Genomic DNA, 13,984 nt, shown 5'->3' on the forward strand with positions numbered 1-13,984 from the left:
TTCTTTTTTCTTATATAACATTTTAGTTCATAAAACTTACAAAATGATTTTTTAAACTCTGCAGGGAAACTGCTAGTTCTCAAAACAGAAAATTGTACCTTCTATGAATTTTAAAAACATTCATGTGGCCCCTTAATATCTAGCTCAAAGTGGATAGAAGATGATCAGTGATCATTTGAATAAAGTTGCATTTAATAAATAAAGGGTCAGAGTGGGCCATTAATAGACATTGAAAAAAGAGTAAACTATTGTAGTTTACCTTCTGTCAGTTGATACCTTTAAAATTTTAAAGCTGTATATTCTCAGACTCAAGCTTAAATTGTATCTTCAATCATTCCCTAAATAGAATTATAAGTAAATACATACTATAAATTTAGCATCTGACTTTCAGTGTGGCAGAGTGCAGGAACTGGGTTAATAGAAACAAGATTATGAAGAAATTCATTGAACAACATTGATTAAGGGACTAGTATGTGCTAGGCACTGAGCTGTATTAACAGTAAATGATGGGGGTCTGAGAAAGTTATGTTGTATTACCTACAAGAGGCAACATAATTCATGTAAATACTTGTTATTGATCCAATCACTAGGTCACGGATATATGGTCTGGACTGGACTATCCCAGTCATTCTTCTCTGCTTTGAGCTGGTCACTGAGAATATGGAGGACCGCTGTACATTTGAATCTGTAGTAACGCAACTGGGCTACTTTGGGATTGGCCTGATGCCCAGAACTCCACAGTGCTATACCCCTATTAGATGTCCAGACTGAGCCTGGCTTCTGCCAGAATTCTGTGCATGAGTCAGGATGTGCCTGGACCAGGGATGTACCCTGATCATCTGAGGATAGGTGCTGATACTTTTTCTGTAGTTTCTTCCTAGACATAGCTATATCTCCTTTGTTCTATATGTTCCAGAAATTATAGACAGAAGGCTTTTCATTCTTGTACCAGAACAAATTAAAGTTTAAAAGTCAACTATTTCATTTTAAGTGTAAAAAGTAGTTTGAAGGTAGTCGGAGGATTCCCTAGCAAGGTAGTTTGGAATAAGATTGATAGAAGTGAGGATAGAAATTTACCTTATAAAGGATTAGTAGAATGGTATATATAAATGTTTCTAGTTTTGATATCACTAGATATCACTATTAGGCATAGAGAAATTGTCGTTTTTTCCCTTGTTTCCTGTATAAATTTTAAAAAACTATTTGTCCTTTTCTCTTTTTTTTCCCCTTCCTTTTTTACAGGTGCTACTTTTACTGACTGGTTTACTTCTTACGTCAACAATGTTGTATCAGGTGGCTTCCCTATCATCAGAGACCAAATTTTCAGGTATTTCACTTGGGGCTTTTTGGAGTGGAATGATTATAAATCAGAAAAAAACATCAGTTACAGATCATGAGTTGAAGTTTCCCACGAGGGTTAATAACAGAACCTCTCATCTTAAATCTCACTATTTTATTCTCACTTTAAAGCCAAAACATCCAAACAGTTGAACAGCCAGTATTTTTTTCATCTGGAAGAATCAAGAGAAAAAACTGATTTTGATTTAGAAGCTGTGGCTTTATAGTAGTTACATAGTTTTTTTTTTTTTTTTTTTTTGGCGGTGGAGGGGGAGGCTGTTGCCAATAACAGATTTACTGTGAATAGCAAGTCAGTAACTATTAGCTTCTGGAAAATATTAGTCATTATCTCTAAATGGAACATTCAGGTATTATAGATGGAATTAGAGGTTGGTTCACAGTAGCCCAGTTGGCAGAAATGATACATTAATTACACATTAGAGGCCTCTAGAATAACAATACTAACACATTTTTATTGTCAGAGTCACTGTGTATAGGGCATAGCTGGGTTTTCAGACATTCCAAAAGTTTCCTTAGCTCTGAAGACTGAGATAAGCTCTTTTTAGTTTCCAAGTTAGTTACTGATCCATTATTTGAACCACTGGTTGTTGAACCTTGACTGCTATCATTATTGATTCAGAGTCTTCAAGGTTTTCTAGATTGTTTGTTCTTTTAAGCTTAATAACTATACCTTTAAGGTGCCAAATATGATTTAAATTTGTTTTTATCGTAAAGTAAAATGTAAACTATTTTGCATTGTGTCTTTAAATCTTTTATCTTACAGAATTGACGTTTGTTGATTAAAAAATACTTAATTTTTTTAAATTACCTAGATATGTTCATGATGCAGAGTGTGTAGCAACGACTGGGGATATTACAGTTTCAGTTTCCACATCGTTTCTGCCAGAACTTAGCTCTGTACATCCACCCCACTATTTCTTCACATACCGAATCAGGTGAGAATTTTAAATGGGGTCACCTTTTGGGATGTATCTTATGGATGTGTTGTTATCACCCCATTTGACGTGATATAAAAACACATTCTGAAAGGCAGCTTCTTGCTAAAGTGTGGAGGTAGGTGGATAACAAACAAATTTTCTACAATATAGTGTTTGTAAAGCACCTTGAGTTTGCATCAACCTTTAAGTTATTTCTTCAAATATAAGTATTGTGCCAGGTACTTTGAGAGGTGGACCACTAAGCTGTAATCATCATGAAAGGTCAGTATTAGAGTTATAATGCGTTCTGAAGCTATGAAATTGCCCAAGATAAAACCATGCATTTCAATTTTATCTTGCCTGTCTATATTTAATTAAAAGTGTAATAAATATTTATTGCGTACAGCCTGTATATTAGACATAGTGCTGAGCAAGCCCTGGATTTGGTTAAATAAAAAACAAATATTAAATACACTTTAATTAGAAGTACTCTGTACTGTGAGGTAAAGATAACTCATTGCCCTAAGGGATTAAGAATGCTTTGTTTTCAGATGTATTTTTAAATACTTTATGATATATATTTTTAAAAAATACATATACATGCATATATACATACTAGAAATAATAGTAATGTATACTTAACCAGAAAGCATTCTAGGATTTTGGTATTGTATGAAGCCTTTGATATGTCCAGTTACACATATTCAGATGAATGTTGTTTTAATTGTTTAATTTAATCCTGCCTAGGATTGAGATATGCTTAAAATAGTAATACCTACACGTGCTTGTACGGTATTCTAAATGAAAATAAGAGTCAGCAGAGTCTCAGAAAAAGGAGGGAAATAATAGTATTGGAAAACAGAGTCAAGGTATAACCCCAGTAACTGAATAGTGGATGCACGAAATAGTGACATTTTGCTCTGAGCTTTCTAGAAGCTAATGGAGAAAAGGGCTGTATAGCCTTGTAGTGAAAAAAAAGACTCCATTTTTTAGAACAGAAGTTTTTCGTGGCACCATATTCTAGAAAGTGTTTCCCACATTGGTCTTTATTTGAACAGCAAAAGATTGTTGTCACCACTGTGTTTGAAAAATTTTATGTTGCCCTTTCTATTGTTAATCCTAAATGAAAGTCAAGTGTGTAAATTGAATGAAAGCATTTCTGTGGGGGAGTCCAGCTAATTAGGCCAGTATCTTTGCAAACTTACAGGAATAGATGATTTACACAGACTTCGGGTTGGGTTTCTTAATTTCCTTTGGAAATCCCTTTCACTGGCTTAGCTCAAAATACGGTAGCTCTTAAACAGAAAAAAACCAACGTGTCTCTACCACTCCATTCTCTTCTCCAGGATTGAAATGTCAAAAGATGCACTTCCTGAGAAGGCTTGTCAGTTAGACAGTCGCTACTGGAGAATAACAAATGCTAAAGGTGATGTGGAAGAAGTTCAAGGACCTGGAGTAGTTGGTATGTGTCCCAAGATTTGGGTTTATACATCAGTTGCTTCTAAAACATTTTGGAGAGTATATATGTGATACGTAGCTTGGCAAATGCATGATGTAGTTAGTGGATAAGACTGCATCTTTTTAATAGCTGTGTTTCAGTGTGAAAGATATCATAGATTCTGAATTCTTCTCCTAATGCAATATTTTGCTTCATAAATATAATGTGTAAAGGTCATTATTTTATCAGTTTAGTACCTGAAACATGAACTTTTCTAAAATTATAGCAAACTCAATTATTCAGGGATTGAATTTCCATTCTGTAGATCACACGGGTTTCTTGCTTTTCCTTCTTAACTGCTTTATTTTGTTAGCTGGATAATTATTCATTATCATATTCTGTAGGGTTACAGGGTGTATGGCAGAAAGAGAAAATAAATTTCATATTGGTCATCTTTCTGAAATTTCAGGAGAAATATTAAACTTAATAGCACAGATTTTATTGTTTTTTGATTTCAATCATCTCTAGCCTTTGATTACCGTTGACATTTAAAAAAATTATGATTATCATAAGTTTCTGAGACCTCAGATTCTTCACGTTTTGTATGTGTACTTCAGGAAAATAATATTATTTAAGCTATGTGCTTTTGTTATTGGTCCTAAGCATATGTAGAATTCAGTTTAAATTGAAGTTGTTTTAATTAATTGCCACAAATAGATTCATATTCTACGTGTCTTTTTAAGGAATTTTTCCTGGATATTAAAGAATTTTATTAAAGCTGTAATTCTTTTTCTGTCGTTTCGTCTATTGGTGTAAAACCTTTCCCTTGTGACTGCCATTTTGTCTGGGCTAAATGCTTAAGATGCATCTTCAGAGTTTTATGTTTTAGTCTCTTGCTACATTTAAACATTTAGATTATCCTTATCTCTGTTTGAACTAGAATATGTGACACTTTTTATTACCATTGTCTTAAAGATTGTCTTCAATGCCTCTCCTTTTTTTTTAAATTATTTTTTTATAAATTAATTTTATTTTATTTATTTTTGGCTGTGTTGGGTCTTCGTTGCTGCACACGGGCTTTCTCTAGTTGCGGCAAGTGGGGGCTGTTCTTCATTGCGGTGCGCGGGCTTCTCATTGCAGTGGCTTCTCTTGTTGCAGAGCACGGGCTCTAGGCACACGGGCTTCAGTAGTTACAGCACACTGGCTCCGTAGTTGTGGCTTGTGGGCTCTAGAGTGCAGGCTCAGTTGTTGTGGCTCGCGGGCTCTAGAGCACAGGCTCAGTAGTTGTGGCGCACGGGCTTCATTGCTCCGCGGCATGTGGGATCTTCCCGGACCAGGGCTCGAACCTGTGTCCCCTGCATTGGCAGGCGGATTCTTAACCACTGCACCACCAGGGAAGCCCCCCTCTCCTTTTTTAATTTTCATTCTACTGGATATCACCCCCCACCCCCCAACACACTATAGGGAATTAGGAGAGTACAAAAAAATGTCAAAATACTCATAATCCCATCCCAAAATATTAACATTTTGTTATATTTCCTTTTAGATTTTTTTCTAATTATGCATTTTCTTTAATATAGTTTAAAAAGGACATATCGTGTTTGCTATAATGAAGAACTAAATATTATACTTTAATTTATTGTTGCTGTTTTCTCTGCAGGTGAATTTCCAATCATCAGCCCAGGCCGGGTATATGAATACACAAGTTGTACCACATTCTCTACAACATCAGGCTATATGGAAGGATATTATACCTTCCATTTCCTTTACTTTAAAGACAAGATCTTTAATGTTGCCATTCCCCGATTCCATATGGCATGTCCGACATTCAGGGTGTCTATAGCTCGATTGGTAGGTTAAATTTTCCTCTGGTGCTGATTTTACATGACTTTGTAGAATGAACTCCACAGAGGGTCTTTGTTGATTACCCAGGCAGATAGTTTGTAAATGGTATTTCAGAGAACCGGAGAGATTTTGAGGGAAATATCTTTGGGGGAAGGGGTAGATGTGGTAATATGTTGGGGGGGGTGGACAGTAAGTAAACTAGGCTCCAGATTCTTCAATCAGAGTAACTCTACTATTATGTTTTTGTTGTTGTTTTTATTTGTTTGTTTGTTTTAAATAGACTTTATTTTTTAGAGCAGTTTCAGATTCACAGCAAAATTGAGCAGAAGGTACAGAGATTTCCCATATACCCTCTGCTTCAACTCATGCATAGACTCCCCCATCATCAATATCTCCTGCCAGAGTGGTACCTTTGTTACAGCTGGTGAACCTACATTGACACATCATTATCACCCAAAGTCCACAGTTTACATTAGGGTTCACTCTTGGTGTTGCATATTCTGTGGGTTTGAATGTATGTATAATGACATGTATCCACCATTACAGTATCATATAAAGTAGTTATTAGTTTCAAAGTTTCAGTGTCTTTTCTAGTTTCCAAAAACAGTTTTGTTGCCTAATGAGAATCACCACACTAGACCAGTTAGAATCGCCTTTATTTCATTTCATTAAGACTGGGGAAGCAATTTCTTACAGTGGTTTTGCTAGAACTCCCAATTTTTAAAAATAATACAAATATCCTATAAAATCATTACAAAGAAGATTTAATGGGTAGACTTGCACTTTTAGTAGTCTCTCTTTGGGATCATTTCCTAAGTCAACTAGTTGTATTTTTGAAATCTCATTTCTAGGGTGACAGGTATAGTGGTAACCCCAATCTTACAGGCTATAAAATGATTAAAGAAAATTATGACACTTGAGTTATACAATAGGAATAAATTATGAATTGCATACCCAGAATATAATCAAGTCATAGGTGTCAAATGTTCAAAAAAAGCCCTCTAGCTCCTGGGATGACCCCGATGGGTGGGTCTAACATAAGTCTGGGAAGATAGACATGATATTGATCTAACTTAGAGCGGATACATTCCCAACTCCAGTTTGGAAAGAGAAAGATGATGATGAGACTTTAGGCCATTATACTTGTGGTATTTCTGGTGAAAAGAATCTACAGCCTGGGTTTGGAAGTGAAGTTTAGCTTCCCTCCCAGTGGTATATTTCCAGTACTGTGAATTTGCTACTTCCTATAACAGTCTTCCGTTTTTGACTAGCCCCATTTCTGTATGAGATTGGTATCATCCTTAAATGTTTGATACAATTTATCAGTGAAGTCATCTTGGGCTGGATTTCTCTTGTGGGAACGTTTTGAGATATAAATTTTATTTCTTTAATATTCATATTTTGTTTCATGTTTCACTTTCGGTAATTTTGTGTCTTTCAAGGAATTTGTCCATTTGTTCTAAATGTTGAATTTATTTCCATAAAAGTTATTTGCAGTATTCCCTTGATATCCTTTTAATGGCTGTAAGAGCTATAGTTATATGTAGTGTTTTGTTCTTAATATTGGTAATGTACATCTTCTCTTTTGTTCATCAACTTAGCTAGGGGGTTGTCACTTTTATTGATTATTTAAAGGAACAATTTTTGGTTTCACTGTTTCTCTCTATTTGTTCATTTTCTGTTTCATTGATTTCTGGAGTTATCTTTATTTCTCTCCCACTTACTGTGGGTTTAATTTGCTTTTTTTTTTACTTCTTAAGGTGGAAGTTTAAATTATTGATTTTAGACCTTCTCTCTAAGCACTGTTTTAGCTACATTTCACAAATTTTGATGCATTATTTTCATTAACATTTAATTCAAAATATTCTCAGATTTCCCTTGTAATTTAATTTTGATCTATGTCTTTTCTAGAAATGTATGAATTTCCAAACATTTGGAGCTTTTCCAGTTACCTTTTGGTTATTGATTTCTAGTTTTGTTATGGTTAGAGAACTCGCTGTGTATAATTTCAATCTTTTTAAATGTTTTATGGCCCAGCATTATGGTCTATCTTGGTAAATGATCCTTGTGTATTTGAAAAGAATGTATATTCTGATATTTGGGGGAATATTAATTCTATAAATGGCAAGTCAAATTGGTTGACTATTTTTCAAGTCTTCTATATATTTACTGATCTTTTGTATGTGTGTGTGTTCTCTGAGAGATGATTGTTGTAATCTCCAACTATAATTACAGTTTTCTCTATTTTTTTAATTCTGAATTTTTATTCTTTTTAATTTGCTTCATGTATTTTAATTATACGCAAATATGTTTAGGATTGTTACGTGTTTTTAATGAAGTGCTTCTTTTATTGTTATAAAATCTCTATCTATGGCAATATTCCTTGCCCTAAAGTTGCTATATATTCCTGACCTAAAGTGTAAAGAGTGTTGACATTTGTTTACACAGGTAGTTTGTGTAGTTAAGTTACTATTGGGTCAGTCGATCCTGTTGAGGCTTGTTTTTAATGTTTGTTAGGGTGGGGATAGAATAGTCTTTACTTAAGGACAGTAGTTCTCAGACTTTTCCATCTCATGATCCCCTTCAGCTCTTAGAAGTTATTGAGGACTCCAAAGAACTCTTGCTTATATGGGTTATATGACATTTATCATGTTAAAAATTAAAACTGAGAAGTTTTATAATATTACTCCTTTTTTAAAGTTTTAAATTTTTAAATTTATAATTTCAAATTACAATAATAAACTCATTACATGTTCAACCCTCTCTTAACTATGTTCTTACTTAGAGTTTTAGTTTCCTCCCAACCACAAAGAAGGATATAAAATCTTGATCTGCCTTGTGGAAAATGTTTCCTCTTTCTCGAGGATGAGAACTCAATAAAATGAAATGAGAATTCTGGACTTATTTCTAATCAACATGAAAGAGGCAGTGGGGATTGTATTTGTATTGTGTTTATTTGTATTGTACCTTTTCTGTTTAAAAATTAGTTTTCTTGATATGGACGTTGAGTTGTTCCCCTATTTGTCCACTAACCATATATTATCATACTTAATACTTCCTTTTGCTTTATACTTTGAATGTTGCTATAAAACATTTTTTGATTGGTCTTAAGCCTTTTCTTGGTCTAGGTAGTTTGTTTTTGGACACGTTAGAGGCTCCTGCTGCTTATTTATTTCCATTCTTGTCTGTGTGTTCCTCTTTCCATCTACTGTTTGTATATGTACACTTTTGTCTGAGATCATCAGCAATCTCCCTCTTTAGCTACATTGATTTAACAGTTTTTCTGTTTTTTTCCTTAAGATAATTAATAATCATACTACCTGGATTTAATGTTTCAGAATTTCCTAAGCTTTAATCCTCTCCCCCTTTTGTACCTTCTACTGAATTTTAAAGTCTTTATTTCCCAGATTAAAAAAAAATCAAAAGATAAAAGTAATGAAATATATTTATGTATATTTTCTCTGATTGTTGTTGTTAGTGTTATAATAAATCCCAAGTGACAGTTCCTTTGACAAATTCTAAAGGACATTTCCTTTCCCCCACGTTAATTAATTTGCTTGCTCAACAGATATTTATTGAGTACCTACTAGGTGCTGGGGAAAATGCAGTGAACGATATAATCAAAATCTCTGCCTTCAGGGATGTGATGTACAGCATGGCGACTATGGTTAATAACACTGTACTGCATATTTGGAAGTTGCTAAGAGAGTAGATCTTAGAAGTTCTCATCACAAGAAAAAAGCCCTGTAACTATGTAAGGTGATGGATGTTAACTAGATTTATTGTGGGGATCATTTTGGAATGTATACAAATATTGAATCATTATGTTGTACATCTGAAACTAATATAATGTTGTATGTCAATTATGCCTCAATAAAAATAAAAAAATAAAAAAAGAAGAAAGTTGAGGAGATTAAAAAAAAAATCTCTGGCTTGGAATTTACATTCTAGTTGGAAGAGACAAAGTGTAGCAAATACACACGCCTCACTATGTCAAGTAGTAATACGTGCTCTGGAGAAAACTCAGAGTAAGGGAGCTAAGAAGTATGTTGTTGGGTTGTTCTGATAGACAGATGTGTCAGGGAAGGCCTTGGTGACATTTGAGTTCAGACTTGAAAGAAGTAGAGGGAGCTGGGTGGATGTGTGGTTGAAGGGTGTTCCAAGCAGAAGAACAGCAAGTACAGAGGTGCTGAAGCACTAATGTGCTTGGTATGTCTGAAGAACTGCACGGAGGCCAGTGTAGCTGGAGGGCAGTGAACAGGGGAGAGTGGTTAGAGACTCGATCACGGGGTAGTGGGATGCTGCATATGCAATGCCATAAAAGCCTTGGTGGAAGGACTTTTGCTGCCATCACATCCCAAGTTTCCCAATACTTCCCACATTACCAGCTAGGTCCTCCTTGCCCTTCAGAATTCTGTCCAATACAGTAGGTCCTCTCACTGAGTCTTCAAATGTATGAGAGAGAAAACCAACAGCAGGATGGGTCAAGACTCAATTAGAGACACTGCTTAAAAGGAACTGAAGTTCCCAAGAGATGTTCAGATATTGGATGTTCAACATCACTACTGCCTTATTCCGAGAGCCTTCAACAAATTAATTTAAAAGCAGAGTCTAACGATGCTGATTGTCTTTATACCAGGAGCTCAACAGAAATCTCTTAGACCTCCTGTTGACAGTACATAAAACTTACCAGTAGAGGTCATACCTTAGTAATATTTTCAGATCCTCTTTTCTGTAAGCATGTAGGTTAATAAAGAATTGTTACTCAATACACTAATAAGTTCAGTAAAATTTTATCTTGGGTTGTTAGGAGTGGTCTGTTTGCTACATTGTGTGAATTACCAACCACCATGTAAAAAATAAGTACTATATTGATGAAATATATTTACCATTAAAACCACATTGAGCATTTTAAAACTTGTGATAGAATATATACTCTAGAATTTGCATCAGCATGTGCATTATGAAAATGTATAAAAGGCTATAAAATTCTATTTTAAAAATCTATAAACATTCTCTGAGAAGTCTATAAAATTCATATTTGGCATGCCCAGTTGTTTAGATTCTAGGTAAATGAGAATTTATATTAAATAAGAGTAAAAAAACTGATGGAAGTTCTTATCAAAAGATTGTTTTCTCTTTCAAGGAAATGGGTCCTGATGAATATGAAGAGATGGAAGAAGAAGAAGAGGAGGAGGAGGAGGAAGACGATGATGATGATTCGGCAGATATGGATGAATCTGATGAAGATGACGAGGAGGAGAGACGGAGGAGAGTCTTTGATGTTCCCATTCGAAGACGCCGCTGCTCTCGCCTTTTTTAGCAAGCCTCTGCTGATGGAAGCCCTGGGGTGAATCAGCCTGTTAAATAGATTTCTCAGTAATGTAAATAACTAAATTGTTCTCAGTTTATAGAAGGAAAACTAGCATGAAATATTGTGCCAGGACCTGGGTTCTATATGACACTACTTTAGGAACTGGATGGTTTGAGTTTGCTTAGTGTTTTTGAGGTAGAGGAGGAAATGGGAATCTTTTTTTCCTCTTCTAGAAGTCAGTGGGAGAATAGTTCTCTAGCTAAGGAACAGACATTTTTTTGTTTAAAGATATTTTATACTTATAAAAATATGGAAATGGGAGGGAGTAGAATAAGGATTTAAAATGAAGCAGAAATACCTACACAAGGATAGAGAGAAACTGTGTGACTGAATGATTCTGTGAAAAGACTTATAAGTTATTTAGAAATGAACAGAATTTGTAATTAGGCTAATCCATTTAGTGAGTCCTATATATTTTGTACTCACAGGGAACTAATTGACTAAATAGCTTGAATGCTAGTTGTCCTTTCTTAGACAATCTGTTCTTAAATTTAGAGTTTTCATCACAACAACCTTGAATTTAAAGTCTATCAGTATGACTTTGACCTTGAATTTAGTCTTCAACTCTGCCAACCTTGAATTTAAAGTCTTCAACACTATGACCTTTATCACATTGTTCACAGATGCATCATTTTTGAAGTGTAGTGTGTAAAAGTATGTATTGTGTTGTTTATTAACAAAAGATTCTTCACAATATCTCATGTAGTCTAAATTTGGAAATACTGCTTCTGTTTTGTTTCCCCCCTATATACTTGACTGTCTAACTTTGTGATAAGTGACATGAATTTTAAGTTAAGATTAAGTCTGTTTCCCTAAAACATGGATTTTTTTGTAATTATATAATTGAGAGTTTGGAATGAAATCCTCCAAGTGTCAAAAACTCACATTTTGAAAACGTATTTTGGTTCCGATCCTGTATTTTGTATAATTGCCTATTTCCCATAAACTAATATTAATAAGCCTTTGCTCTTAAGATGGAAGATGAGATCAAAACTCATTGGCCTATTGCCAGAGGCCCATTCAAAGTCATTTCCTGGCTTTGATGATACTCTGTCATGTACTCCACCTTGCAATTCCCCCAGGAACAGTTCTTTAGTAGGGAAAACTGTAGGAAGAGGGAGGTATATACAGGATTAAGCAGCTGCCATCAGGGACCATGAAGGCAAACTTAGTCTTTCATACTGGCACATGTCAAAATGTTCTGAAGTGGAGTAAGTAGTTTTTCCTGCTTATTTCTTTTTAAATAGGCTCCCAAATCTATTATGCCTATCCTTTTTTTTTTTTAATTTTTATTTATTTATTTATTTTTGGCTGTGTTGGGTCTTCATTTCTGTGCGAGGGCTTTCTCTAGTTACGGCAAGCAGGGGCCACTCTTCATCGCGGTGCGCGGGCCTCTCACTATCGTAGCCTCTCGTTACGGAGCACAGGCTCCAGACGCGCAGGCTCAGTAGTTGTGGCTCACGGGCCTAGTTGCTCCGTGGCATGTGGGATCTTCCCAGACCAGGGCTCGAACCCGTGTCCCCTGCATTGGCAGGCAGATTCTCAACCACTGCGCCACCAGGGAAGCCCTATCCTTTTTTTTAATCAACCCACTGGTTTTTTGAAAAATAAACTTCCCCAGTAAATCAATGATTTAATTAAAACTAGTTAACGTTGGAAGTTAAAGCTGGCGCCAGGATACCTTGCCATTCTTTGCATCTTTCTTTTTTCAGAATGGCCTCTCTTCTCTCAGTTCCCAGAGTACTCATGATGTCCCAAATCTCCCTGCCACCCCATCCAATCCTTGCTCCTCAGAATGCTTCAGGCTTGCTTATCCTTCCATCAGAATTCATTCTCTTAGTATGTTGAATGAATGGTCTCTAGTTCATACTAAGGTGTGATTGATTAGTTGATAACAACCTCAGGTGTTTTATTTCATTGGCAAGAATGTGTATTCACACAGAAAAGGGATCTAACAGTTGGTCAGACTATGCTTTTGGTGGAGCGAAGCCCATTTCTGGCTCCTAGGTCCCTTCAGAACACCACTTATCTTTTACTCATTTGTCTGAAGCTTGATGTATCAGGAGAGGCAGATATGTAAATAAACCGGAGCTTAAATAGCTTAGGGTTTTTTTTTCTCTTGTGAAAAGTAGGAGGTAACTAGCTCAGGACTGATAACGTGGCCCAATGGTGTCAACATTCTAGGTTCCTTCCATCTTCCTGTTCTACCATTCGTAGCAGACTTTAACCTTGAAGGTCACCTCATGACTGCAAGATAGCAACTGCAGTCATATTGTATTCCAGGAAGGATGATGAGAAAAGGGAAAAATTAAATGGAAAGTAAAAAGTCAATCATAAGGCTGAGAGAGGTAAACCAGCCAGGTCTCCAGCAGGTGGATAAGTAGAGAAGGGGCAAGAGATGCAGGTATTAACATGGGCAGCCTGGAAACCTGGTATGAAGGAATTGTAATGGCCCAAGTAAGACATGCTACAGGCATGAATTAGGGCAGTATCAGTAGGAGTAGAGTGAAGAGAGGATGAAATTGAAGTAGCTAAATGATAAAATAGGCAGGAGTTGGTGATTGCATGTGTGGGAGTGGAAGAAATAGAAGTTGATTCCAGGTACGGGGCTTCATTTATGAAAAAAAAATTGCAGGAAAAGCAGTGGAACATTGGAGATGAGTTCAGATTTGGACACATTTTGAGTTCAAGGTGTTTGTGGGACATACAAATGGAGTTGTCCAGTAATCAGTTGGATATGAACATGAAGATCCAGGGAGTGGTCGGGACTGGAGAATAAAGATTTGCAAATCATCTGCAAACATACATACAGTCATCCCTCGGTATCTGCAGGGGATTTGTTCCAGGACCTCCACAGATACCAAAACATGCTCAAGTCCCTTATATAAAATGGTGTAATACAGCCAGCCCTTGGTAACTGCATATTCTGCAGCTGGTTGGCCGAACCTACAGATATGGAGGGCCAACTGTATTCCCAAGGTAAAACAGTGGGTGCACTATAGTCTCCCAGGGAAAACATACAGCCATGGTTCTCAGTCCAACCCTGGCAAC

General features: G+C 35.8%; 1 protein-coding gene across 1 annotated transcript in view; it reads left to right on the forward strand.

Annotated features, from left to right (window-relative positions):
- Positions 1-11,832, forward strand: part of FBXO3 (F-box protein 3) — a 32,429-nt gene extending 20,597 nt beyond the window's left edge. Inside the window, exons 7-11 of the mRNA XM_007181046.2 lie at positions 1,243-1,327; positions 2,172-2,294; positions 3,623-3,738; positions 5,375-5,565; positions 10,706-11,832. Of these exons, the coding sequence (XP_007181108.1) occupies positions 1,243-1,327; positions 2,172-2,294; positions 3,623-3,738; positions 5,375-5,565; positions 10,706-10,882 (692 nt within the window). The 3' untranslated portion in view covers positions 10,883-11,832. The remainder of the gene's footprint in view (positions 1-1,242; positions 1,328-2,171; positions 2,295-3,622; positions 3,739-5,374; positions 5,566-10,705) is intronic.
- Positions 11,833-13,984: the final 2,152 nt, after the last annotated feature.

The sequence above is a fragment of the Balaenoptera acutorostrata genome, chromosome 9 (assembly GCF_949987535.1).
Source record: "Balaenoptera acutorostrata chromosome 9, mBalAcu1.1, whole genome shotgun sequence".
In the NCBI taxonomy this organism is placed as follows: Eukaryota; Metazoa; Chordata; class Mammalia; order Artiodactyla; family Balaenopteridae; genus Balaenoptera; species Balaenoptera acutorostrata.